Below are 27,090 nucleotides of genomic sequence, written 5' to 3'. Positions count from 1 at the left end.
GTCCGGATTTGTAACATTTTAATTATTTTCTCATTTCTCGGGAAGGAAGGATTACACACATCGGCTTGTTTTTCTTAACTGAGCTTCTTGCACGGTTCAATTATTCTCTTTTTTTTCCATTCAAGAAAAAAAAGGAAAACTGTGCAAGAACTTTAGCTAAAAAGATCAAATATCTTGTGTTCATCTGTGTAATATAACATCACAATGTAAAAAGATGGAATTCAAACACCGCTTATCTCTACGTGCTGTGAAAACATTTACTAACAAATGAGGCCTCTTTGTGTACAGTGCATCGAGCTTTCGTGATTAATATTTTTATATATTTTGCGCATTTTTGTCTGTCAATCCTCATCGATCTGTCATAACATATGCACTTATTTTTAAGGTTGAAATTTTGTGATAAAGAAATAGATAAGATAGCGTGAGCACGTTGTGTACTTTGTCTTGATAACAGATCAAATTTTTCAAAATTATTTTAAATATGACTGTTAGTTATTTATTATACAAGGGGATATCTGAAAAATCTCAAAAATTAAAAAAAAATTAAAATACGAAACTTTTGATCATACTCAAAAGAGTATGGTCCTTTCAGGTACAAACTTTTTTTGAATACTTATCTCACGGCCTATGTCATAGTATTGTTTCCAATTCTTCATAGATGGAAGCAAATTCTAGATTCTCTTTCTTAGAAATTGCCTAGCACTTTCTGCGTGCTACCCATAAAGTTTCTTTCTTATTTTAGGCCTTAAGTACCTGAGCACATAAAAAGGATGCCGAAGCTAGGGTTGAAGAGGGATGTGAAAATATCACTATGCATTTTGTGAAAATGTCACTATGCATTGAATTACAATAGAACATAGGATATTGTATCTAGCGAAAAATGATATGATGTTTATTCTTTATATTCGTTATTTTAAAAGATTTAAAAATAGCTTTTTTTGCAAGTGAGATAGAAACAATGCATCAACTCCCAAGGAAAGTAAAACAGTCAAGCCTTTAAAACAGAATAAAATAAAGAAGAAAATTCTTCAAATTTTATTTGTATGATTAATATTTCTACTATATTGATTGTCTATGGGAGAAAAATCTTTGAATGCTTGAGAATTTTCTTTTCTGATAGTTTCGATCAGTTCAGAGAACTTGTACATATAAAATATTATAATAATAAATTTCATGCTTTATTATTTGTTTTAATGATGCATCGGAAAATTTTCAAACGTTATTTCGTGTATGAAAAGCTTTCGTCTTTCGTAATTTATAAATTATATTTAAAATGTAAATATTTTTTATTTATGTATCCAAATAAGACTAACTAGATAATTTTAATTGTCATAATTTTTAATACTTATAAATAACTCAATTTTTATAAAGATCAATTTCAAAGAATCTATGTTATCGAGAAAAGGTATACCACGTATGAAGCATTTTTTTATGTCTTATTGAACGACACATGGAATAGTTTTTCACTCGAATTGGATGTATTACATAAAATGTATTTAAATTTTACTCAAAATATCGTAAAATTTTTATGTCACCAATGCAGTATTCTGTATTGTAACGGACATAAGAAATTAATATTGAAATCACACGCACACACACATATGCATACACGTACACAGAAAACCGCACAGATTGGAAATTAAGAATCGTGCAAAGGAAATACAACACATATTGCGGTGACATTGTGCTCATGATGATTTTTCTTGTTATAGGTAATGCCAGCACCTCGGAATTTGTGCGGCAAGAATTGAGGGCGATTGTCGGGGCGCGAACGCAACAGCAGCAGCAGCAACAACAGCAACAGCGAGTGCCTAACAATCTACAGAATAATCTTTCTGGTCAAGTTTCTCAGGACGATTTTGAAGCACTTGGTCTGTCATTCGAGATGGCTTCTGCAGGTACGTGCTGAGCTGTAGAATCTTTGTTTTCTGAAACTTCGAAATCGCATAAAAACGGCTACTCAAAAGACGATTAGCGAGCGAGCCCAAATAGCAAAATTGGACATAGCAAATTTCAAAAAGCTACGTTCCGTGTTAATATTTTTTTCTGTTCTTTTCCTTTTATTTTGACGCAATGACAATTGCGCGCTACCCAGATTAGAATGCAGAGTCGAATTGAACGAAGAATTTCGCGCAGCTGTATATTTGATCAGTTCAGCATCGCGCTTTTAAAAAGTATATATAAATTAATTTGTAAATGTGTTAATATATCAAATATAGATGCAAATTTCTTTTATTATTTGTAAGTTACGTAAAGTGTGAGACGCATGAGAGTTATTTATTTCTAAAATGTGAGATCTGGCGGTATATACGCTTTCAGCGTATTCGAATGAAAAAATTAAGAAGACGATTTGTCATTTCGCGGTGAAGCGAGTAAAATTTAAAATAAGTTCGTATTTTTATCTGCATTTCTACATAGAGAGGCATTGCTTTTCCTTCTTTTCGAGTTTTGTCTAACTTTGATCGTACAATTCCAGTGTTAACTCCGGTCTTGCAATCCCGATATATTAATCTTTCATACGACGTGAGTCTCATGAGCGAGTACTGTGAAAAAGTATTACAAGCATCATATATATATATAGTTTCCCCTCGTAGATCACGCACATTTTTTTAGATTCGTCATCGCACGCGATTATTGTTACAACTAATTACACTTGTTTACAACGCATCTCCTGAGGCCCCGTGTGTTTCTCCGTGAGGTCTACGTAAAAAATTTCAGTGATACCTAATGAAAGTGACGAGTTTTAACTCTTCCAAGTTAGTTTCGAATATATCGCGATTAAAATTTTGCATTTTACATTAAACAAAATCAAATGTGGATTTTTCGCGTTTGATTGAATTTGAACATTAGCACGATGATCGTCGCAAAAAGTCTTTCACGAGAGAGACAGAAGCGAGTCCTCGGTCGAGCGAGAGAGTCGTACGAAATCCGTATCAGTGTACAGGCTGAAGCACGCGCGATCGTTATACGTAATCTCCCGCTTCTTGTAAGGAGAGGCATAATACTTTAGTTCTACAAAGACTGTGGTAACGCCTACTGTTACGATGTCCCAACTAGGTGAGGCTGTGGTTAGCGATGGCCCCGCCAAGATCTGGGGGAGCGCCGGAAGTGCCCCCTCGTCCTCCAGGGTAAGAGCCCCATTCCGACAATATATAATTACTTTTACATATTTTTTTTTAATTGATTTTGTTATGCTATGTCTTCCCTCTATACGCTTGGCTTCAGAACTGATTGTGCACGAAACATTGTTTAATGATCTCTCTCTATTTGCGCACTGAGCGTAAAACTTGTATGGGGTTACTTAATTTTTTTTTTAATTTACAACGCTCTACATATGCATGCTAAGTCGTCGTTTGACGATTATATTTCGGCATTATCGTTACAGTACTCGCACGTGACGATAATTCTTTCCGGATTTTCCGCAATAGTCAGAGTTGAAGATTCCAACTCTTGTGTATGCTAAAAAAAGTAGAACGTGCCATGAGAATTATAGTTGAGTTAAAGAAGAATTGAGGGAGATTGAGCATTTATAATTGGCGAAGCTACGAATTTCTAATCTTCTAAATTAAGGATTGGCTTTATAGTTGTAGAATTTATTCCTACTTCTTTTTCTTTCTACTAGTTTTATGTTTTTCTTTAGTTTCTTTAGTTTTTCAATAATCGATTAAAGAGAAGAAAGAATTTGACAATTTTTTATAACTTTTAAATCTATATTTTATTACTAACAAAGTAAAAATTATACATTTTTTATTTAATATAAATTAAATTGGTTTAACATAAGTCAATAAAATTACTAAAATTCAGTTATATATTTCGGTTTCTTGGAACATCTTAGAAATTTTTAAAACTAAGTAATGTATTTTTTCTCAATCTATGAAATATATTAAAGTTATATTTTTATAAAGTTTTCAATTTTATAATTTATTTTACAAAAAAGCAATGCAATATTTATAAATGAAAATAGAATTAATATTTGTATATCTTTTGAAAAAATGAAATTTTTTTGCATATTTTTTTATTAAGAGGTACGCATTAATACGTACGCAATAATGCGTCAAATGTTATTGAAAAAGACGTTTAAGTTTTACACTCAGTGTCAATGAGAAACGCTGTGTTTAGTAATAAACAAGTTGATTTTGTTGCCACGCCAAGTAGATTCTTGTTCGAAATAGATTAATTCGAAGCGCATTAGTTAAACATGTTAATTGCCTCTACTATCTGCATAATGTAGCGCGTTCAACGAGTTACATTACATTTTGTGCAAAGACTAATTGTACTTTTCTGGCTGGATTAACTGCGAGTAACTTTTAATTTTTGTCCATTCACGCAAGCGTACAGCTAATACAGCGTAAGCGCCAGCATAAAATTTTGTTAATTTCATAATATTTTATTTTATACAAATAATTAATAGAACTTTAAATATTTAAGAAATATAGAAATGTATAAACTTTGCGATTATTAGAGGTAAAGCTCAGGATTTTATAATCTTGTGTTGAGTTTATAATTTTATTATTTTTCTTGCAATATACATTTTGAATTATTGTTTCCTAAAGAATTGAAAATGAGAACAGAGTTGTATGTGTGTGTGAGTGTATGATATACAAAAAATTTTATTTTTTTATTAATTAATCTTAAGCAGGTTTTGCAAAAAGAAACCTGATTTAAAGTCAAACTATTAGAAGATTTATTTTTAAATGAAAAAAATAAGAAAAATAATATCATTTATTTAAAAATGAGCCAAAAAATTGGGACATAAATTTATGAAAAAAAATAGAATATTTATAAATAAAATAGTTTTGTATTAAAATAGTTTAATAAAATATTTTTATTGTGTTAAATAATTTTGAAAATTATTTTACATAAGGTATACCTTTATTAATAAATTTTATCTTTATAATATATAAAAATGCATTTTCACAATCATTATTTCTCTTGTTTACTGTGACAGTTCTTAAGCAAAATAAAATGAAATTAATTAATTTGTAATCTATAGTATTAACTGTTAAATTAAATCTTTTCAAGACATTTTACTTACACAAGAAATGAATAATTGAAAATGGAGACTAATTCTTCGCATTGAAGCGTTTGGGATTCTTCCCGTGTGCGTCGCACATGATTTTTTTTCGATATTTTTATAGATTTCAGCGCAATATGCACTCATTCCCATATTGAGCGTCCGTATAGGGGATGCCAAGCAAAGTGTTTTCCTTTCGTATCTACAGGGTGATGGTGTTGTAAGCTTCAGCTCATTCGGAGTAATCAGTAATCATACTACCATTTGTTTTATTGTATAACGTACGTCTAGTAATGCTTTTTCACAGTGAGCCAACTAGATATCTACGCGTAGTCCTTAATTTCCTTTTTTTTCCGAGAACGATTATTCTTATTGCATGAGGAAACCCGCTAATGCTACAAAGAGGAGGGTTTAGAAAGACATTCTAAATTTAAACTTGTACGAGTTTCTAAATGTGCTTCTGTATATCGAGTATGTTATAGTTCTATTTGTAAAGAAACTCGACTGGAATGCGATTAATTCATTAATTTAGAATTAATTAATTTTTAAAGTTTATATAATATATACTATTTGCTTATAAAATAAATTACAAAATGACTATATTTTTTAGCAGTGATAGTTTCTAATTTATTTGTCTAATACATTAATCGTGTACTATGCAAAAAAATAAAATTTATTTTAATTAAGATGGTACCGCATATAATATATTTATCATTTATTAAGTTAAAGATTTTTATTCAAACTATTGATCAGAGATAAAAAAATTAAAGAATGCAACAAATGCTGTCTTACTGGATATATTCTTAAAAAATGAGGAAATTTTTTTAATTACGCTCGTATCGCGAAATAAAAAATCAATTCAATTGGCAATTAAAGGCGGAGTATTTCGTTTATAAAATTTTACAGTAGTAATCATTATTGTGCATTGAAATATTGGATGTGTAGTTGCTATGTGGCTTCAGATTTCTATTCTTTAAGTTTGTCAGGGCGAAATATCGTTTGGATATAACTAAAAGGATTCATACATCTGAATAGCGAGCTGGACTTCAAATGCATGGATCCTTGCAATCTTACGAAATATTCCAAACGATTATTCCATATGAAAACGGGTACTAAATATACGAGACACGGCTGCACCATTAATGCTGCTATTTGAAAATATTTTAGAATAATGTTCGAATTTTATACAATGGAAATAATGCAGTAGATTGTCAATCATCAAAGCGATTTCAAACCGATTGTCGAAGAAATATTGTTCACTGTAAAGATCTTGAACTCATTGATCCTTTGTTTCATAAGTTATATTAGATTTGCAGAACCTTAATTTTACGAATCCCTGAAATCTTAAATCTTTATTGTTGTAAATTCTTGATTTTGTAAAACTCTTAACTCAATGTTAATACTACAAACTTTTGAATTTTGGATTTACAAAATTTATTTAAAAAAAAAAAATAGTTTTGTGATTTCTATATGCACATATTCTGAATTCACACGTTCCCGAAACTAATCAGTGCCATAAATGCTTAATTGCAAAAACATCATTGAATCTATACAATTTAGTATCATTTTAATTGTAAATTCTCCGTTTTATCTATTTTTGATTTTCACAAATTTTCAATGTTATAGGTCTTAACTTTTACGAATCCAATTTTATTAAATAATTTTTGGTGCCATAGTGCCTGGTTCCATTACAATTTTATGATTTAATTGAGCTTATAAATTTTTTGAGGTATTAAAGAACGAAGGTACTTCGGTGTCAGAGATTTAAATCTCAATGTTCAAGAAATTGATTCTCTAATATTTTATAGTTTTTGCAAATGCCCTACTCTATACATAGATGTATATTCTTCGCAATCGGTTTTGAAATTCTCATTGATGTCAAGAATAACGAATACAATTCTAACGGAAATCTTTTGATTTCAGATTTCTATAGAGGAGGCACGAGGTGATCCGACGAAGTCATCGTTGCTGCAGAAGCTACTGCAGTCCGAGTGACTGCAGGCCACCATCCCGTCATGCAGTAAAGAGTTATATGTAATATATTTTTGAGTGTGCGGAACGGAGATATATAGGACGTAAAAACGCGAAAGAGAGTGAGAGCGTGAAAGAGAGAGAAAATGCGTGAGAAAGAGAGAGAGAGAAAGAAAGAGAGTTATAAAATGCATATACACTTATACGTAATGGATACTATTGTATTATATGTAACGTCACACACGGAGTCAGTATTCATATACGTATCACCAAATACAATGCAAAACTAGTGCGTGGTGCTCTCTAGAATGTTGCCCGTCGATCAGTCAGAAGAAAGAGTAACGAGCGAGAGCGCGAGAGAGAAAGATAGAGAAGGAGAATGAGAGAAAGAAAAAGTCGCAGAAAAAAAGGGGAAACGGCGGGACCTTATCCCTTTCCTTTTGCTTTTCGAACTCGAAGGACCAAAAGTTTCCGTTTCTGTTTGGCTGTGTCGAAACTTCCTGGCTGAGTTACGCCAGAAGTATCAAAGTCGCGACGTATTGCGACACGGAGAGAATCGATTTGCGGCGTTCGTTCCCGTCGCTTTTATATTTTACATTATTTTTGTTTGTTTGGTTTGTTGAGGAAAGTCTTTCTCTTGTCGAGCTCTCGTCTCGGGCTTCGGATCACCTGAAGATATATATCGTATACCGTGGATAATACTGTGACGATCGCAGGCATGCGATGAACCCACATCCGCATTTTACCTGTCGATACGTGTGTATGCGTGCGTGTATGTGTTAATGCCTGCGCGTGTGCGTGTATCGCGTTCTCCGTCAGTATTGTATTTGGTATATCACAAGAGCGGGGAAAAAAGGAGAGGAAACTATATATAGGTACCTCAAAAAAGGTATACTTTACTATACCACTGGCTGTTGAAGATAGATTATAGGATTTAATTATTCTATACACAGAAAGAAAAAAAGAAAGAAATAGAGCACTCTATTCACGTATTCTCCTTAATTTAACATCCTTTTTCGACTATTACATTTATGGATAATATATTTGTGATTGTAAGAATCTGCAACCAAAATGTGACAAAGAATACTTGTTGTTGTTAATATGATTATAACTATTATTATATTGTAATAACTATTAATTATTTTATTTTATTTTATTATTATATTATTATTATTATTATTATTATCGACATTATTATTATCACTATTACCAATATTCTTGTTGCAATTGCTATATTATTATAATAATAATAAGAGTAATTATATTATTTTATTATTATATATATATCAATATTGATATTATTGAACACTTGAAATATGCATATTTCTATTCAATAGTAAGAGTACCTTTATATAAATATAAATATGAATATAAATATAAATATATTGTATAAATGTATATGTATATATATGTATAGTGGGTTTATGTACGCGTTATATATAAATAATAGATGCGGACATTATTTATGTATAATCGATATATAAATTGACGTATATTTATATATCTATACATGCGAGATGGAGAAAGAAAAAAAAGGAAATCGATCTTCTATTTTGCATAGCTCGGTAATGATTCTCTTTTGGGTCTTAGATGCACACTAAATTACTTCTAAATGAACATCTGTTGTTATATAAATGAAGAAAAGAGGAAATCTAATTACACCTACACGTGTATATGCACACGATGCTATGCGCGCGCGCGTGTGTGTGTGTATACGCGTGTAACACATACATATGAAAGAAATCTCACGCAAGTGTCTTATTTTTCCAGGAAGTTCACCACTTATTAAAAAGTTGGAAGAAATTGCTACTAGAGGTTTTTGGATGATGTATGACGATAAATCGAGGATGAGATTGTCGGGGATAGTATACACGAATAAGAACATACGTCACGAATTTTCTTCCGCGACGACAAAATATAAATTGTTTTAACTGCGCGAGTAATGAATTACGGGGTACAACCCGTCTCTCTTTTTCATTTCGTTTCGACCGTGATTTGCAAATGTGATTACGACGGACGCGTACGTGGCAATTCTAGTTTTTATTTGGCGTGTATTATATTTATATTGTTATGCGTCCGTCTTATGTTTTTTTTTTAATTTTGAAAGTTTTTCATCGAAGGGAAAAGGGATTCGCGTTTTTCGAATTTATTTAATGGAAATTTAGCTTGTATCATGTCGTTTGATATTTGAGTCGTTGAGATATACATAATGAAAAATTAAAGAAATTAAATTTTTATTTGTTGCGTATGTCTAGTAAAAAAAAAACGATTAGGTACGTGATACGATTTTGGACGTGTACAGTTGTTACTTTTCATTTTTTTAAATATTTTATACTGCATGAAATTCGAGGCGCAAGGAAACGACGATGATGATATTGATGATGATGAGGATAATGATGATAGCGATGATGTTGATACTGTGATGACATTAGTACTTGGCCTGCTCGTCCCTTGTTGCTTTTTCTTCCAATCGAAAGCAGTTACAAAGTTGTAATCTCCGTAAAAATAAAAGAAAAGAACACAATCGTGAGGTACTCTGAATATGTACACGTACATACATAGGCATGTACTCGCCCGTGAATGCGGATACGTATATTACGCGTATGAGAGAAAGATAGTGAGAAAAAGGGAGTGAGAGAAAGAACAAGAGCGTGAGAGAGAGAGAGAGAGAGAGAGAGAGAGAAAGAAAGAGACCGAAAAGAAAAATGAGATTAGCGTATGTACATGTTTGTGTATGTCCGCGCGTGTGCGTGCTTATGCTAGGGTGCAAGATGAAAAACATAGTGGTGTTTCAGGCGTTGCGGTGTGTATGCGTGAGTGCGTGTGGAGAAGCGTGCGTTGTTCGTAGGCACGCTCGTACGCGGGTGTGCGTAGCAAATTACGTCATAGATAGATCATATGTGCTTTCTAATGATGAATAATTTTATAAATATAAATATAATATCGATCTCTCACCGTGTACGTTCATTTCGTACGACGAGCTTGTATGTGAACTTCGCGTGTCCTAAAAAAGGCCCGTTCGCCTTTTATTAAACTGTCAAATGATTTCAGTGTTCTTGCTTCATTTGGTTGGTTCTTTTAAGCGTTCTGTGAACACGTTAAGTGTCCCCTGGCATTTTCCCTTCTCTTCCGATCATAATCCTCACCTTGTATCGTTTCCAGATCTGCCCTCGCTCAAGAGCTTAGCGTGATATTATTTTTAGACGTACTCTCTAAAACTAACGCAAGATATACTCTTATTTTTTATCTATCGAAAAGCAGGAATTAATTTTATTACGATTGAATTTTATTTAAGAAAATATGTTGGTTTATATCTCTCAAATGATTACCCTTTGCGTTTTATTTTGTAGGCGATGACAAGAAATAAATTGTTAAATACGAAATACTACGAATAAAACGATGAAGCTTAATGTTCTTCATTTTTCTCATTGAATAGATAAAATTTCAAGCCAGTCAATCAAATTTATATATATATATATATGTATGTATGTAGTAATATTTTATTAATATATTTTCATTTATTTTCGCGTTGTGAAACGAGTAATTCGTCAAGACCTTTATGAGAAGAAAGGGAGTCAAACGTTCTGGAAAGGCGTCGATTAGCTTATATAAAAGTATCTTTATTCAATGCGAGATACATAGGTAATAGTTACGACAGCGATAACATACAATATACATAACGTTAATTTAATTATCATAGTGTGATCTCTCATAAATCGCATCGGCGAGCGCGACGTTATTGGCAGTTTTGTGATAGCCGGATGCGACAGGTTCTTTTTCTATTTGGCATAAGGCAGTTATATGGCTTTCACGGCAGCCGGCGGCACTTTTTATCAAGCGCACAGAAAGAGATGGAAGATGGCCGAAGGTGTGAATCGTGGACCTCCTTGCATAGGGTGGGAACGAATAACGACAAATTTCTGAGAGCGATAGAAATGGTCTAAAATAAGAATTTTTAGATAAGCAGCTATATATCAGGTTTTGATTCAACAGTAGCCACTTTGACAAAACTTTTCTTTTATCTCATCTCAATTTCCGGGGAGAAATACTTCGGTAAATTGACGTTTATGCGATTTCTTTTCCAAACAGCATAATAAACTTTACGAAGTTTTCCAGACCTGTGTGTTGTTCGTTATCTTAGGCTTCTTGTCATGCAGTTCCTGAGCATTCTATCCGTGTTTCTATCCAATACAAGGTCTACGAACTTAGAGCAACCGGCCAGATATACAACTTAACTAATAGAAAAAAAGTTTTTCTCGCGTCTTTATATACATAGGCTTGCTACGCCCTTGCACATCACTGATGTCGCTTGTTCTAGATGTACACGCAATTTTGATGTTCCGTCTACAGATTGTCGGGTGAATCCGTCGATCGTTCCCAGGGCTTATTACCGCGTACGCGACTTCTTCTACGGTACTGATAGGGTACACGTCTGTGATGGGAATATCTTCCCCGGTTAGGTGGTATCCTGTTCTCGTAATCAGGCACATTGCGGTTAGGTGCCGGCGGAACAGCGCCCCAATTATTGGGAGCTCGCTCGTTATTAGACGTGAAAGGTTTCAGGACCTCTGTGACCCGTCGGCGAAGGCATACGGTACAGCGGCTGACCCGGGACGTGTAATCAGCTTTGAGTGTCTGCTGCAGTGGTTTGCGGAACATCTCCTCGTCGCGGATAGTCGCCAACCAGTACGACGTTGCCGTGGCGAAATAGTTACAAGTGCCGAGGCCACGGCACTCAATAAATGGTCTGACGCGGAACTCCTCTAAGCAGGATCCGGGCGAGACCAGGGACTGGCCGCCGCCGTCCGCGCCTGCATCTCTGTGCTGTAATTTTGTTATTAAATATGATATATTTACAGTTGGCAGTAATGTTATATATATAGTTTTGAAAAGTATTAGCTATTTGATATCTATTTGTTGAAAATCGTATATAATTATTATTAAAAGTTCTACATAGATATCACTAATATATGTGTATCACTAATAAGCAAATGAGTAACTAGTTAAAAAGTTAAAAGTTAAATAAAGTTAAAAAGTTAATTTTTATCTTATTGTTGGCTTTTTGTTCATTTAATTTGTAAAAACTTTAACTAAATTAATTTTATAAATCATTAACTTTAATTTAGTTAAAAAAATACTTATTCTGTTAATAAGATATATTATTAAGAATATGACAAAATACATGCATTAATAATACAAAATACCTTTTAGTGTCATTTAATTTTCTATGAAAATTTTAAGAGTCATACAATTTACAAAATAATTTTATAAACTTTAATTGTTTATTGAATCCTAATTGAATCTGTATCGAGATTAGTATAATGTTCAACAATTGATCTTACCATGAGGAAACTGTATCCAACCCAGATTTCCTCCCAGCCACCCGGACATTCAGGTATTGCCATGGATTGACTATGGATAGCTATTACCCTAGTTGGTGCTTCGCACACAGAACATCTCGATATGTATCTACCGACTTCCGGTGCTGGTATTGGTGTCATCATCATCGGCATAGGCTCGGTTGTGCTGAGCCAATAACTATAGTCGTTACGATTGGCGTAATCGCACACATTGTTCAAATTGCAGAATAGGAAGGGCATAGTGGAGAACTTCTTGATGCAGCTGCCAGCAGCGCCTATGAATTGTTATTCATTTGTATTGTATTATTTATCAATTGCATTATACTCTTGCATAAATTGCATTCACGTATTCTCATAATATCAATTTTTGCTTTATTAATTTACTTTATATTCTTCTCGCATTAAAATTCTTTCCATTAATATAATTACACTTAATAGTAAAATTTTATTTGGATTTTATAAAAACAATTCTTATTTCAGAAAATATAAGATAAATTTATGTTAGTTACGACTTTCAGTGAATTATTCATTATTATAGTGTAAAGTATTATACATTATTATTATTATCTAAAGTATGTTAATATTGCTTACCAAGGTCCTGTGCGTAGGCTCGTCCATTACCCATAGTGTGCAATAGCGAAAATCCTTCCCATATCTTTACGGTGTTCCTTGGACAGACCGGTATCATTTCAGTTTGTGAGTGACGAGCAAAGTAGAATCCTCTGTCTCTCGGACCAATTGCACTCGGCGCAGGTATTCCAGGTGCGCCACGGAAACCTGCGAGAAAAATTGTTCTCTAATTTAATGCATAGTTAAAATACTTTATGTGAATTTGTTAAGACAATAAAACAATGTTTTAACGTTTAATATAAATCATAATATATACCTGGTTGTCCTTGTCGTCCTGTTGTTCCTGGAGGTCCTTGATATCCAGGAGGTCCATCTTTACCATCTGGTCCTTGCAGCCCAGGAATTCCAATCATTCCCGTCTCACCCTGTCTTCCCGGCAAGCCATCCTTACCAGGTTCACCCATCATTCCTTGTAATCCAGGGAATCCTGCATATCCATGCAATATTATATTCCGTTCAACAATTTATATGTATACACATACATCGTACTATCTATATGTATATTTATATGTATACACATACACATACACGTATTATCAGTTTTATTTCTAAAATAAAAAATATATAGCACCTGGTAATCCTGGTACTCCTATATCACCGGGAAGTCCTTGTCTCGGGAACGGCGGGAAAGGATTTATGCCAACATCTCCTTTCGGTCCCTGTATAAAAAAAATAAAATTTAAGGAATTCTTTGTAAGATTTTTACAATTAAAAATAAAAACGTAAGAAGAAGTTAGTAAGCAAACCATCAAATGTAATATTTAAATTGTTGGTAACTGCGAGAAAATTGTAATTCGAAAATCTCACCTGTGGTCCTTCAGGACCAGGCAGACCAGGTAGGCCAGGTATACCGGTTTCTCCTCTTTCTCCTTTCGGTCCTGGTAATCCATTGAAGCCAGGAAGACCAGAATCACCTTTCATTCCCTTCAGTCCAGGTCGTCCATTTAATCCAGGCCATCCGGGTTCGCCAGGTTGTCCTTTGGCAGCGCCCATAGTTATTCCTGGATCTCCGCGGAAACCTTTCGGTCCTGATGCTCCAGGAAAGCCCGGCAATCCTTCTAAACCTGGTGCACCCGGGAAACCAACGAATCCTCGCGGACCTAATTAAAACGTAAAAGAATAAATTTTAATTAACAATTATTTTTTATATATTTTGTCATTATCTATTTCACTAGAAGAAATGGATAAATTTATTGATTATTACCTGGCTCTCCAACTATTCCTTTAGAACCACGAAGGCTGTAACCTATGTCGCCAGAGATTCCTTTAGGTCCGTTTGGACCATATTCACCAGGAGCTCCTTTTTGTCCTGGACGTCCTGGGATACCAGGCATACCATCGAGACCAGCGCGACCAGGCTCACCGGGTTCAGCGAATTCACCAGGTAATCCTATGGCAAATATATAAGAAAGTATAATATACTGTATATTAATTGAAATAAAATATCCACTTTGAGATGTTTAAATAGAAAGAAGGCAATGTGTAGATTAATAAAATAAAATTATAATTTTTATGAAACATAGTATTCATTTTCTTAAATTATGAATTTAAAAAAAGATTGATTGTATATGCTGACTATTAATTCTAATAACACTGTATGAAACAGACGACATGATAATTTGTAATATATTAAATAGACTAAAAATTTCGAGTATTAAAAAATAAAAAATTATGTGATACAAGCAATTTTAATTAGTTCAGATCATATCTCATATTGATCAAATATATCTCATATTGATTATTGTTAATTTTTATATTACCTGGAGCTCCGCGTGGTCCTTGATCACCCGGCAGTCCAGGAAAACCGGGTAATCCTGGAAAACCGACGGCACCCGGATATCCTCTGTCTCCAATTGGACCCTATAATAGACAAATAAGTAATTTTTTTCGAAAGTTGAAGAATAAAAATATCTAACTCAAATGTCATTCATTTACCTTACGACCCGGTAAGCCAATATATCCTGATTCACCTGATTGTCCTTTTACACCCGGGAAACCATCGTGACCAGGATCACCAAATTCACCCTTTGCCGCGAACGCATAAGATGGTAAACCAGGTTCACCTACATGACCTTTCTGTCCAGGAGTACCTGGAAGTCCTGGGTGCCCCCTGTCACCCATATCACCCGGCATTCCTAATGTAAAATGTATTGTATTTATTTATAATTTATTAATGAATTGTACATGATATAACATCTTTTTATATTTTTATAAGTGTATAATATAATTTTATTCATAAATACATAAATTGACGAAAGAAAGTATGCGGCAATTGTTAGATACAAAATTATCAAAATGTGTAATTAAATTAATAAAAATGAATGCTGTTGTCATATTTACCTGGTCTGCCCATTATACCCGGATCACCTTCAAGACCGGATTTTCCTTTCAAACCATCAAATCCAGATGGTCCGATCGGACCTCTTTCACCTTTCGCACCGTGTCTACCGGATATTCCAGGAGCGCCTGGTCTCCCTGGGAAGCCTTGTTCTCCTCGTTCGCCTTTTAATCCATCAGGACCCATGTCACCAATTTCTCCCTGTAAAGACAAATATATTCTGTTAATTTTTTAATAAAATTTCCTGCAAACTTTTTTGCTCTTTATATAGCAAAGTTGTATAATGAAAGATTTTAGATTTTTTACTATAAATTTTTTGAGAAGAAAAATAATGATTAGAATTGTATATAGTTTAAACATTTAGTTGTAATTAACGTATATGTATATTTTTTTGTAAATGTAGATAATGTATAACTTAAAAAATTATTAATTAATTATTTTTTAAATTGAGAGAATATGTATTTTAAATATTCTTTAGTTTTTAATTATAATAAGTAAGAAATAAGATGTGTCGTTGTTTTTTATATATTTTTATATATTAAATAAAATTATATATTATATAAAAAAAAGGTTCTAAAAAAGAACAAAATTTCTTGATAAAATAAAGCTGCGCTTACCTTTAGGCCCGGACCACCATTGTATCCATCAAATCCAGGTTCACCTTTCTGTCCTGGCAAACCTTTGAAACCGTCAGTAGATACTCCTGGTTCTCCCGGTAAACCTGGCCGTCCGTCGAATCCAGCTAGACCGGGTGGTCCAACTTCTCCCATAAAACCAGGTTCACCCAAGTCACCTTGAGGACCGCTGAAGGAGTTTTCGCCAGGAACTCCCGCTAATCCTTCGAGACCAAAATCACCCGTGATACCCTTCAATCCAGGTGGTCCTGTCTCTCCTGATAGACCAGGGACTCCGGCGTCTCCCATCTCTCCTTTAGGACCGATTGCTCCATCTATACCGTCGAAACCGGGCCAACCGCGTGGTCCTGGATCACCGCTTTCGCCGACATCTCCCTTTTCACCTGGAGCACCTGGTTGACCTTGTATACCATGCATTCCTTGATATCCTTGAGGTCCCAGGTCGCCGTCATCACCACGTCGTCCAATAAAACCGATTTCTCCTTTCAAACCCTTTATTCCATCAAAACCGGAAGAACCGTCAGGGCCTGAAAATAGATTTACATTAATTTTTTTTCTTTTAAGATTTTTAATTTCAAGACAAAGATTATAATTTGTACTGATACAACAAGAATAACTTATCGAAAATGGTCGAGCCAATTTACAGAAATAGAATGACATATATTTAATATAGTATGTAAATTGAGAGAACGATTTATATAAAATTCAATTTAACCTCTAATTTAAATCCAAATCCAAATCATCATTCAATTTTATTTAATCTAATTCTATCTCTTTAAAATGACTTGCTTGTTTCAAAAACTGATAATTTATTATTAGTCTTCTGTACTTACCGCGGATACCGACATCTCCGATTCTTCCGGGTATTCCAGGTTGACCAGGTATTCCTGGGAATCCACGGTCACCTTGTATACTATCTCCACGTTGACCCTTGGCACCCTAAATTTACCAAATTAAATGTTTTAATAAAAATTTGTATAAAAACTATTTTCACAAACGGTAATTAATTTGAAGCAATTTTCATAGAAAATTCGTAAATAAAAATGTACTTACTTGAAGTCCAGGCAATCCTTCGTAACCAGGTGCACCCTTACCACCTTTGATACCCTTTGAGCCATCACCTCCCGTTCGACCTGGCAATCCTTGTGGCCCAGGATCACCAATGTCACCCTTCGGACCGTACCATCCGCGTTCTCCAATTTCGCCGTATGTTAAATTCGAGCCTGGATCTCCTCGTTCACCTTTGTTGCCGACGCGACCCTATAAAAAGCAATGTGCATTATTTCTTTTAAGGCTTTAACTAATAAAATAATTAAAATTAATTTTTATTTACGTATATATTTATATTAAATTATCAAAGCAGAATTTTACTTACCGGAAAACCTTCTGGTCCCTGTGATCCAGGTGAACCTGATGGGCCCCTTAACCCCTGGTCTCCTGGCATTCCAGGATATCCTTTCAAACCGAGAGAACCTTGAAGTGAAAGTCCTGGGGAACCGGGCTCACCAGGTAAACCTGGTAGACCTTCGTCGCCGGGATGTCCTTGGAAACCTTTGAATCCAGGTTCACCTACGGGAATATCGAAAGTAATCAGTTTTGTTTTAAATCATTAAATTTTGTTGTAATTAAAACTTAAAATTTTGTTTAAATATTTAAGAAATTTTTAGTTTGATGTACCGGAAGCTCCTCTGGGACCTTTATAACCCTTGTCACCTCTGACATCTTCTGAGAATTGCGCGGAATCACCAGGTTCTCCTTTGTTACCCATATCTCCTTGAATTCCTTTGATTCCTATTTCGCCTGGAAATCCTGGATCTCCACGTAAAAACTCAATTGGTATCGAAGCATCTTCACCTTTTTCACCAGGAATTCCATCCCATCCCGGCAAACCGTCTTTTCCCGATAATCCGGGAGGACCATGTTCACCCTAAAAGTTGAAGATTAAGCTCAGATTAAAAAGAATGAGAAAAACTAAGCAGCTATGTAAATTCGTAATTGAAAAATCTTATCATAAAAATAATTTAAAAATGTAGAAATTTATAAATTAAAATTTAAAAGTTTTAAAATTCTTAAAATAATTATTTAAAATTATTTTAATGATTAAATTTATAAAAGTAAAAAAACAGTACCTTGTCTCCTTTCGGTCCCGGTACACCCGTGTCACCGATAGATCCTGGTGGTCCTCGCAAACCTCTGATTCCCTCGATGCCAGGTAAGCCTTTCTCGCCAATGTCACCTGGCGGACTAAAGAGGTTCTCATCCGGCGGGAAGTATATTCTTCCATGTTCTCCTTTAGGTCCTTGAACTCCCGCAATACCAGATCTCCCACTATCACCCTCAAGTCCCGCCGGTCCTTGCGGACCTCGCTTTCCTTGTATTCCTTTGAATCCTCGCGGTCCGGGTAGACCAGGGAATCCCGGAGCTCCAGGATATCCATCCAAACCAGATTCTCCACGTTCCCCTTTCTGACCGGGTAAACCTGTGCGATGATCAAAACGGAATAAGTATCTTTATCTCTTAAATGTCTCTTTTACGCAAGTGTTCTTTATTATGAATTGTAATTAATATTTACCTGGGGCACATACGCCGCAGTCATCTCCTCGAATACCTTTGGCACCCTTAGGGCCAAAAAAACCAGGCCAACCATCAGGACCAGAAATACCAGGTGTTCCGGGTAGACCCCGTTCTCCCATTGGCCCACGAATTCTTATTCCTTTTCCAGGAAAACCTTTCTCTCCTGTTCAGCAATTATAATTTGTGATTAATAAAAATACTTTTGAATAAAATTATTAAAGCGATATTAATAAACTTGATAATAATAGAATGTTAAATGTAAAAAAGGTGTAAAGTATTTTGTGTATTATATTCATTTTTTAAAATTTTTAATAGGACTCTTAATTTAAATTTAATAACTGCAGAATTTTAATAGTTTTCTGATTAATATAAATATTAAATTAGTTTACCTGGAGGACCAGGATCACCGCGATCGCCAGGTGGGCCTGACAATCCTGGAAGACCTGGATTACCATCTGGCCCCGGTGGTCCAGTTATTGTTACTCCCGGGAATCCTTTGGCCCCCATAATGCCGGGTAAACCGGGTAATCCGGAAGGTCCTTGAGGTCCCGTAGGACCTGCTAAGCCTGAAATAATTTATAAATGGGCTTTTATTATTTTATTTACTACATTTATAAAATAATTATCAATAAATAAAAAACAATAAATGTACCATCATCTCCTTGTTCTCCTTTTATGGAGGAACCTTTCTCTCCTGCCAGACCAGAGATACCCGGCGGTCCTGGCGGTCCTGGCGGTCCTATGAAGCCAACCTTTCCGGGCAGACCCGGTGTTCCTGTTTCACCTGATTCACCAGGAGGACCTGTACAAAAAAAAAAAAAACAAAAACAAAATGACGCTAATTGTAAAAAACGTCCAATTGTTTTATTTTCAATAGCATATGAAATATTATTAATTTTGTTAAAGTTATAAGAGTAAATGTTTTTTAAATATTTATTCTGACACAGACAATAATAAATATTCAAATATTTTCGTGATAAAAATATATTGAATGTGTATACCGACCAAGTTCTCCTTGAATCCCGATATTTCCGGCGATAATCTCATCAAGTTCTGGAATGTACTGTCCAGGTTCACCCTCAGCTCCTTGTTTTCCAGGTGCACCACGATTTCCTTCTTCTCCTGATTCTCCCTTGGTATCAATATTAAATAATACGATATATCTAATACTATCAATTCTTTAAATATTTATTTGATTTGATTCTAGTAAAAATATTAGCAAATACATTATAGTTTGAATAACAATTTAGAATAATAAATCGTTGCGCATAAAGCCGATATTTAAAAAAAAATGTCTTTTAAGTGAATTTTACAAATGCTACAATTAAAAGCTTGATTACCGAGATATTTACGCAAAAATTAACAAGAAAATTTGATCTGTCAGAATTGATTTATTTGCAAAAGTGTATCATTTATATTGTTTTATTTACATCATCTCCATCCGGACCAGGTAGTCCAGCAAATCCTGGAGCTCCTTTTTCTCCTTTCTCACCAGCTGGGCCTGGAGGGCCCTCAACACCCTGTTTACCTCTTGGTCCATCATCACCTTGTTCCCCTTTCACACCCTTAATACCCAAGAAACCTGGTCGGCCCTAAATAAAAATTGCAATCTATTCAAATGTCACAATATTTAATTTAAATATATTTTTAATACGCGAAACGGTCATATAATTTACGAGCATTACTTTGGATTTATTATAATATTAGAACAACACAAGCGCGTGCTATACGCGCGCCATTTATTTAATTTCATGTTTACATATAATTAAATATAAATAATAAAAATTTCAAAACGTAATTATACATTTATGATTAAGAATCATAGACTTCACTATGACAAATGACAGATTATGTTCTTGATGACAGATTATGAATAAATAAAAACAGAATATGATTTGATTTATTATTAAATGTCCGGACATAAATTGAGAAATATGTTTAAAGATGTTTTTTTTATCCTTTTTTCAATTCCTTTCTCCTTTCAATTTTATTTCCATTCTAAACTCCGGGAGAACCAATCAGCATTATGGAAAAGTGTCAACAATTAGCTTCGAGAGATGCGCGACTACCGATTTAACATTAATTTTTTCAAATAGGAAACTTTTTTTATAGTGTAATCTTTAATAGAATGCAATTCATACTATTCTAAATGTATTAAAATAATTACATTCGATATAATATAATTACCTGCGGACCCTTAGCGCCCATCTCTCCCTTGCGACCTCGATCACCATACATGCCCTTCATACCCTTTGGTCCCCGCGCTCCTTTCACGACCGTCGAATTTTCCGGTTTCCTACTTTCTTCTCTACCCGGTTGTCCAGGTTCTCCTCTGTCTCCCTGTTCGCCAAGTTGACCCTTCACACCGTACACAGTGTCACCGCGGTCACCTTGTATACCTGGTAAGCCAGGGGAACCCGGGAAACCCTAGGAGAATACAGATTTTTTTTTTCGCTTCATCGTTTCATCATTTTAATTTTTAATTCGCTTCGTATATATATTATTATCATCCTTTAAATTAAAAACAAAAATATGTTTCTTTCTCAAAGTATCTTTAAATCTTGATTTGTTAAAAAATATATTCAAATGTATGTCTAAGTGTACCAAGTTCTCCCAAATTAGCGTTTCATAGCAAAATGTTTGAAATTACCAGTTTCCCGTTTAGCTAATTAAGCCTAAATTCGTCAAGAGACTTGTAATCGAGCGATCATGCGCGATACCCTTGAGACACCCGGTATACTTTGATGTAGTTCTGCCTATATGTTGCGTACGCATTACGCTGAAGTTACATCTAGCGTGGCACAGCGTAAGTGCATGTATTATGAGTCCATTATAATGCTAATTTAAGTGCATGTCCTGGTCCATCCCTGTTTATTTTTACTCCGAGCAAAATGCAGCTACTAGACGCGGACTTTGCAAGAGGCTATTTCAATCAACAAAACGTCACATTTTACTTTTATTAAACTTTTCAGTGCGACAGTTAATTAGATCTGCGGGGAAACATTTCACTTTTTATCATTTCACGCGACAAGATTGAAATGTTGCATTTGGATAAAACAAGTTGTATTATTGACGTTTTATGGACTGAACCTTTTCCTCTTGCTGCGTATTCTAAGTGATAGTTTCTATCATTAAATTCTTTCATACATACAATTATTATTTTAGATTTTATTCTGTGATATTAAAATTATTGATCTTGTAATTATATTCGGAGCATTTTAACTAGTAGACGCAATTGTATAATGAAGTTTGCTTATAATTAGTGATAATGTGATTCTGGAAAATTTGTGCCATCACGCGACAAGTTATTAAATTAAAAAATTCGAAATTATATCAAAATTAATTAGAGACATTCTCGAGATTTTTCTCGAGAAAAGGCGGAAATTCATTAACGCAATTTGGTAAATTAACTCGATCCGCCCTCCGTTTATACGGGAGAAAAGGTGCCGCCTCGAAGTTCGTGCCATCTCCATTAAAAAAATCCCATGCAATTGCGCAGTGTGCACGATTAATGCATTGTTAATGAGGGAACCGGTTTTCGGTAGCCGATTGTGTCTTCTTTAATGGCGCGAGCGGTGCAGTAGACTTTTGCCGAGGGTTAACAAGACGGAGAGTCTGCACGCGTTGAGTTTCTCGGAAGCCGTTCATCGCCGAGTAAAATCTTCCCTTCGTCATCTCGCGCGAAGAGACAGCTCTTGCACTATCAGTGACAGTCGTGTCAGCAGATAGCAGCTGACGACGGACGCGACGCTTCGGATTTCAGCGTTTCGTATTTAGCGATTACGTACGAAGCCCTTGCGCATTTTAATACTTTCTTTCCTTTATTCTCTTTAGATATCCACGTTGTATGATCGTCCTCAATCTGGTACGATTGTAGAAGTTAAGTTTGAAAAATTGCGACGAAGAGATAGCTTTTCTGTATTTCTTCTTCTTAAAAAATATTAAGAAGAAATATTAATTTTTGACGAAAAAATTGATTTATACGTACAAAATTGACGAGTTATATGTAAAATATATATTTTTTAATGATTTTAAAAGAATTGATATACAAAATTGTGATGAAGAAATAGCTTCTTTTCTGAAGTACGCGTCTCAATAAAAAATATGAAGAAGAAAAATAAATCTGTGATAAAAAAACTATGTGTGTACTGAAATAATTTTCTCTAAAATAGAAAGATTGATATGCAAAATCATGATGAAGAGATAGCTTCTTTTCTGTAATGTCTCGATAAAAAATATTAAGAAATAACAAGAAAAAAATAATTTTTTAAATAAAAAACAATATGCAAAATTGACAATTATACTAATAACTATAATTGTAGTTATACAATTGTAGTTAAATAATTTTTTCTAAAAAACAAAAGGCTCGAGATGAATTAATCAATGAAACCAAGGCATTTTTACTGGAATTTGAGTAATTTGTCACACATCAAGAAATCTCTTTCTTCCGTGATCCTTTGTTAGCGGAGCCATGAATCTTCCACGAGTAAAGAGTTTATCGCTTGTTAATTAGTTGCGTCAAGTAAATTACAACAAGAGAAGAAAGCTTCGTTTCTTACGCGAAAGTAGCTGATAAGTAGCGACTGTATCAAACTACACGTGCTGGGAACGTTAAACCTTCCTTTCCTGCAAAAAGCAGTTTTCCTGGTGCCTCGGGATACGTGTAACATCGCGCACGTAATTCAACCTTACCGGGCGTAACTCGGAATACTGTGGATACAAGTGGCGCAGATAACTTTCGAGTAGCCATCGTGTCTAACTCTATGCGCTTTAAGAATCTCGTAAAGTTTCTTCGTCCGCTTTATACGAACCGAAATACTTGCGGCATACGTTACATTTTCATATCGTGCTTCCCATATCGCACACAGTTGTAATTTAAAAGGTACAACGACCCTCTATTCTTTCTAGATTGCAAATCCGCCATTTGCCCTTTTTTGGGATGAATATGTGGCTTTGTATTTTTAATTTAATTAAAACTTTCTTTCTGACTTGAAAAAGTTTACTTCCTCACTACAATCCTCAGTGAATATTTGCACAGTGATGGGGAAAAATTGAAATAGATTTAATAGAAATATTTATAAAATGTATCTATACAAAGTACTATTTGAAATAAATAATTTTGTAATAAAAAAAAAAAAAGTAAGCAGTATTAAATTTATGCATACTTTTATTTGAAATAAGATATTTATTTTATAGTAAGATTAAAACACATATTTCATGGATATATAGATGTAACTCATTTTTCTATAAACATAGTTTAGAACAAAACTTGTTTTCTATGAACATATTTTAAAATAAATTCGCTTGTCATTGATTACCAAATAAACCAAGGAAACTATTTCAATTTTATTATGAAGTAAAAGATAATGAACAAACAATAGAAACTTAAGAAAATTTATTTAACCACGAAATATTGAAATGTAAAATATCTTGTTTCAAGTGAATATATAAACGTCAAACATAAGAAAGAGAAAGCCAATATTGGTTTGTAGCGGATTTTGTGTTTAATATTAACTTTAGGGTGAAATTTTACACTCTCCCAACTTACGTGAATTGAGCGTCGCATATTCGTTGGTCTTGAAACGTGGTTCTTAACTGAAGCCAGAACGTTACGTAATATTACGAATTAAATTAACGAGCAATTGAATAATACTGATGCACTGAGAAAAAGATTTATTTGAATACTTGGAATGAAATGTTTACTTACATAAATATTTATTGAATAAAAAAAATAAGAGTTAAATTACATTAGTAATTCTTGTACTAAACGAATATTTATTTATATTTACTAAATATTTCATTGCAAGTATTCAAACAAATATTATTAAAATTTAATAATTTTTTCTCTGAATGCACGAGTATAGTAAACCTTGTAAAGAATTCATTGTAAAAAATAATATCTTGGCGAGGTATTAATATAATTCGAACCTGGACGTCCGTATATTCACCTAAGTAGTATATAACATGCAACGTAATTCTTCTATTTAAAAAATTTTGATCTATTTTAGTACTTCAGCGATTCTTTTTAAATTTCCAAAATAAAAGAAAATAATATAAAGAAGCTTATTAGCGAGATAAAAAATTAAATTTCACAATTTTTTATTCTTATAACTTTTACTCTTTCTTGTTCGATTTCCTTTTTTTTAACTACTCCAAAAAAAAAAATTTTATATTGTCTGCATTATATTCTGTTGCATTGTTGAGACAGATGAGAATTACTCCTCTTTCGGAGTAATTCGAAACTTCATTTCAACCTGTATCACGCATTTTCATCTAAAGCCAGAACGTGCATTCGCGCTCACGTTCAGAGGTGACTTTTAACTCGGCGCGGCATGTAAGAGGATTCCTCGGAGCGGTGCTTATCGCGCGATATCGCGACACGCGCGCAATTCTTTCAGATTCTCTTTTTTTTCGCTTTTTTTCTTCCTCCCTTTACCCCGTTAAATATTGTCGGGAAACACTTCGGGCCGGTAAACGATATTTCATGCGAGCAGGTGGCATTTCGCAAAAAAGGAACGAAAGTCGTCACGAGAATCGGACTCTCAAGCTCGTCTCCTTCTTCATCGTCCTTTTCCTCCTCCTCTGCCATCTCGTCCTTCTCCTTTTTCTTTTTCTTCGTATTCGCTCTTTGGGGACCTGCCTAAACGCTCGCGCGAGGGTTCACCGGCCCTCGAGAGTCGGCAACGATCGACCGGTGTTACGGTACCTTAAACAACCGTGGGATATACAAGCGTGTTTCTGTTATTACTTACAAAGTCGCCCGTATTTCCTGGATAACCCATCTCGCCGGTGAATCCCTGTTGTCCTTGATAACCCTAAAAACACGATCGCGTTTTAGAACGACGGTGATCGTTGGATTTAATCGTAGTGGATTTAATAGTAAAATTAATTCGCAATAGTTTTACGAGAAATAATGTATTTATAAGCAAAATAAAACAATTTTTAAATATATATATATGTAAAGTAAAGAGATCGATTTTAGTTCCAATTATGAACAATTTTCGATCATACATGTAGGTTGAACGTTAATATATATTTTAATTTATAAATCAAATGTATATATAGAGAAATTCATAAACTTAAATAGTGGACGATATATGCTATTAACGAGATTCAATTACGGCCAATGATACAATACAGACAATAATTGCGTCACACAAATACGTAATAACATGTGCGATAACTGTTAATTTAATTTAATTAATTTTGAATAGAATGCACGGTGTAAATTCTCTCCTCGATAAAATAATTATGTGAAAATGAATAAAATCGATATTGAGATATTGACATTTTTTGGCGGCGTAACATCATCAATATGATTTTGAACGTTTAAGCTCAACGAATAACGTATATTTCACGTTAAATGTGATACGGTGCTCTCTTACCTCCAGTCCATCGATACCAGGTTTCCCGCGAACTCCTTTAACGCCGAGCGAATTTATACCTCCATCACCAGGCTCTCCCGGTAAGCCATAATCGCCTACAGGTCCTGGTAGACCACGGGGCCCGAAAACTCCGGGTATACCCGGTGCACCAGCGCGACCGTCAGTTCCGTTACATCCGTCCAATCCATCTGGACCCACCACACCGGGTACGCCAGGATTACCCTAAGGAACGCTTGCTACAGTCACTCTGAATAATTTCTTTTGCATTTAAAAGCTAATAAGACTAAAACTTTGGCTAAGCAAGGCTAAATTCAGCTTAAAGTATTCACCTAAATTCAGCTCAGAATTGCGAGAACCTTATCTATTTCTCTTCTTTTTATATCTTTCCTTTTTATTTTATAATACAGAAACAAACCTGGAGATATGGCAGAGAATTCTTAAATTAAGATTTTTTTTACATATTGTTTCAATTACTAAACTGTATCAGGAAAATTTGTCTGTCTTTATGTGTTCACCTCTTCTTTTAAACGATTAGAATTTTATGTTGCCTAAAATTCATCGTGTATGAAATAATGTAATATAGAAATAGCAAAGTCTATATGTGCGATATGTAATTACTAAAAGGAAATAAATGACAAAACACTAGTTTTGATTTATTTTTTTGAAAGGTAATGAAGCAGTTAATATACGTACGGAAAGTCCTGGGGCTCCCGCAAATCCTTGTATACCGTCATCGCCCTAAACAGAAGAAACAGAAAATAATGTACAGTTTCTTACAATTTTCAACGAATTCATGTGTATACACATTGCTAGCATCCTATTTAAAATCAATGTTAATTAATAATTAATAATTAGTAATCAGTAATTAACGTTAGGTAATTATCTAATAATACTAATTAATTATACTTGTATATTAATTTTCAAACACATCAGTGAATTTGGGAAACCCTTTATGAAATTTCGATCGTGTGTTGTGTGAAGAAGAAATAAGATAGAAAGTTCGAGTTAGGAGGAAGGAAAAGTTAAAAGTCTCCACTATCGATCGCAGCGTTTATCAGCTTCAGAGCTCAACTATAGAATTTAAACGGCACGGAAGTAAAACTTTTTGTCATCATATTTTCCTTATTTCATGATTTTACTTTTTAAAAGGAATGATAATGCCATAATTTTTTCTTAACAGTAT

At 34.1% G+C, this 27,090-nt stretch overlaps 2 protein-coding genes across 15 annotated transcripts in view; one reads left to right on the top strand and one right to left on the bottom strand.

The window, feature by feature from the left end:
- Nucleotides 1–10,032, top strand: part of LOC105197264 (nuclear receptor coactivator 3) — a 163,471-nt gene extending 153,439 nt beyond the window's left edge. For 13 of the 14 annotated variants that reach the window (XM_026133202.2, XM_026133197.2, XM_026133205.2 and 10 more), the window contains 3 exons: nucleotides 1,713–1,898; nucleotides 3,058–3,128; nucleotides 6,938–10,032. In XM_026133202.2, coding sequence (XP_025988987.2) covers nucleotides 1,713–1,898; nucleotides 3,058–3,128; nucleotides 6,938–7,009 — 329 coding nt within the window. In that variant the 3' untranslated portion in view covers nucleotides 7,010–10,032. The remainder of the gene's footprint in view (nucleotides 1–1,712; nucleotides 1,899–3,057; nucleotides 3,129–6,937) is intronic. The other variant, XM_026133199.2, reaches the window with a different exon arrangement.
- A 552-nt stretch (nucleotides 10,033–10,584) lies between these two features.
- Nucleotides 10,585–27,090, bottom strand: part of LOC105197227 (collagen alpha-5(IV) chain) — a 59,671-nt gene continuing 43,165 nt past the window's right edge. The window contains exons 3-27 of the mRNA XM_011163519.3: nucleotides 26,601–26,645; nucleotides 25,908–26,129; nucleotides 25,275–25,337; nucleotides 20,710–20,949; nucleotides 19,953–20,114; nucleotides 19,528–19,654; nucleotides 19,175–19,324; nucleotides 18,912–19,088; nucleotides 18,521–18,685; nucleotides 18,078–18,427; nucleotides 17,626–17,875; nucleotides 17,324–17,517; nucleotides 17,002–17,208; nucleotides 16,782–16,887; nucleotides 15,931–16,475; nucleotides 15,316–15,514; nucleotides 14,911–15,110; nucleotides 14,736–14,835; nucleotides 14,180–14,365; nucleotides 13,783–14,075; nucleotides 13,547–13,634; nucleotides 13,232–13,402; nucleotides 12,937–13,122; nucleotides 12,328–12,620; nucleotides 10,585–11,809 (exon numbers count right to left, since the gene is read on the bottom strand). Of these exons, the coding sequence (XP_011161821.1) occupies nucleotides 11,330–11,809; nucleotides 12,328–12,620; nucleotides 12,937–13,122; nucleotides 13,232–13,402; nucleotides 13,547–13,634; nucleotides 13,783–14,075; nucleotides 14,180–14,365; nucleotides 14,736–14,835; nucleotides 14,911–15,110; nucleotides 15,316–15,514; nucleotides 15,931–16,475; nucleotides 16,782–16,887; nucleotides 17,002–17,208; nucleotides 17,324–17,517; nucleotides 17,626–17,875; nucleotides 18,078–18,427; nucleotides 18,521–18,685; nucleotides 18,912–19,088; nucleotides 19,175–19,324; nucleotides 19,528–19,654; nucleotides 19,953–20,114; nucleotides 20,710–20,949; nucleotides 25,275–25,337; nucleotides 25,908–26,129; nucleotides 26,601–26,645 (5,199 nt within the window). The 3' untranslated portion in view covers nucleotides 10,585–11,329. The remainder of the gene's footprint in view (nucleotides 11,810–12,327; nucleotides 12,621–12,936; nucleotides 13,123–13,231; nucleotides 13,403–13,546; nucleotides 13,635–13,782; nucleotides 14,076–14,179; nucleotides 14,366–14,735; nucleotides 14,836–14,910; nucleotides 15,111–15,315; nucleotides 15,515–15,930; nucleotides 16,476–16,781; nucleotides 16,888–17,001; nucleotides 17,209–17,323; nucleotides 17,518–17,625; nucleotides 17,876–18,077; nucleotides 18,428–18,520; nucleotides 18,686–18,911; nucleotides 19,089–19,174; nucleotides 19,325–19,527; nucleotides 19,655–19,952; nucleotides 20,115–20,709; nucleotides 20,950–25,274; nucleotides 25,338–25,907; nucleotides 26,130–26,600; nucleotides 26,646–27,090) is intronic.

Source organism: Solenopsis invicta, chromosome 3, assembly GCF_016802725.1.
Source record: "Solenopsis invicta isolate M01_SB chromosome 3, UNIL_Sinv_3.0, whole genome shotgun sequence".
Taxonomy (NCBI): domain Eukaryota; kingdom Metazoa; phylum Arthropoda; class Insecta; order Hymenoptera; family Formicidae; genus Solenopsis; species Solenopsis invicta.
This window is presented reverse-complemented; position numbering and strand designations above follow the sequence as displayed.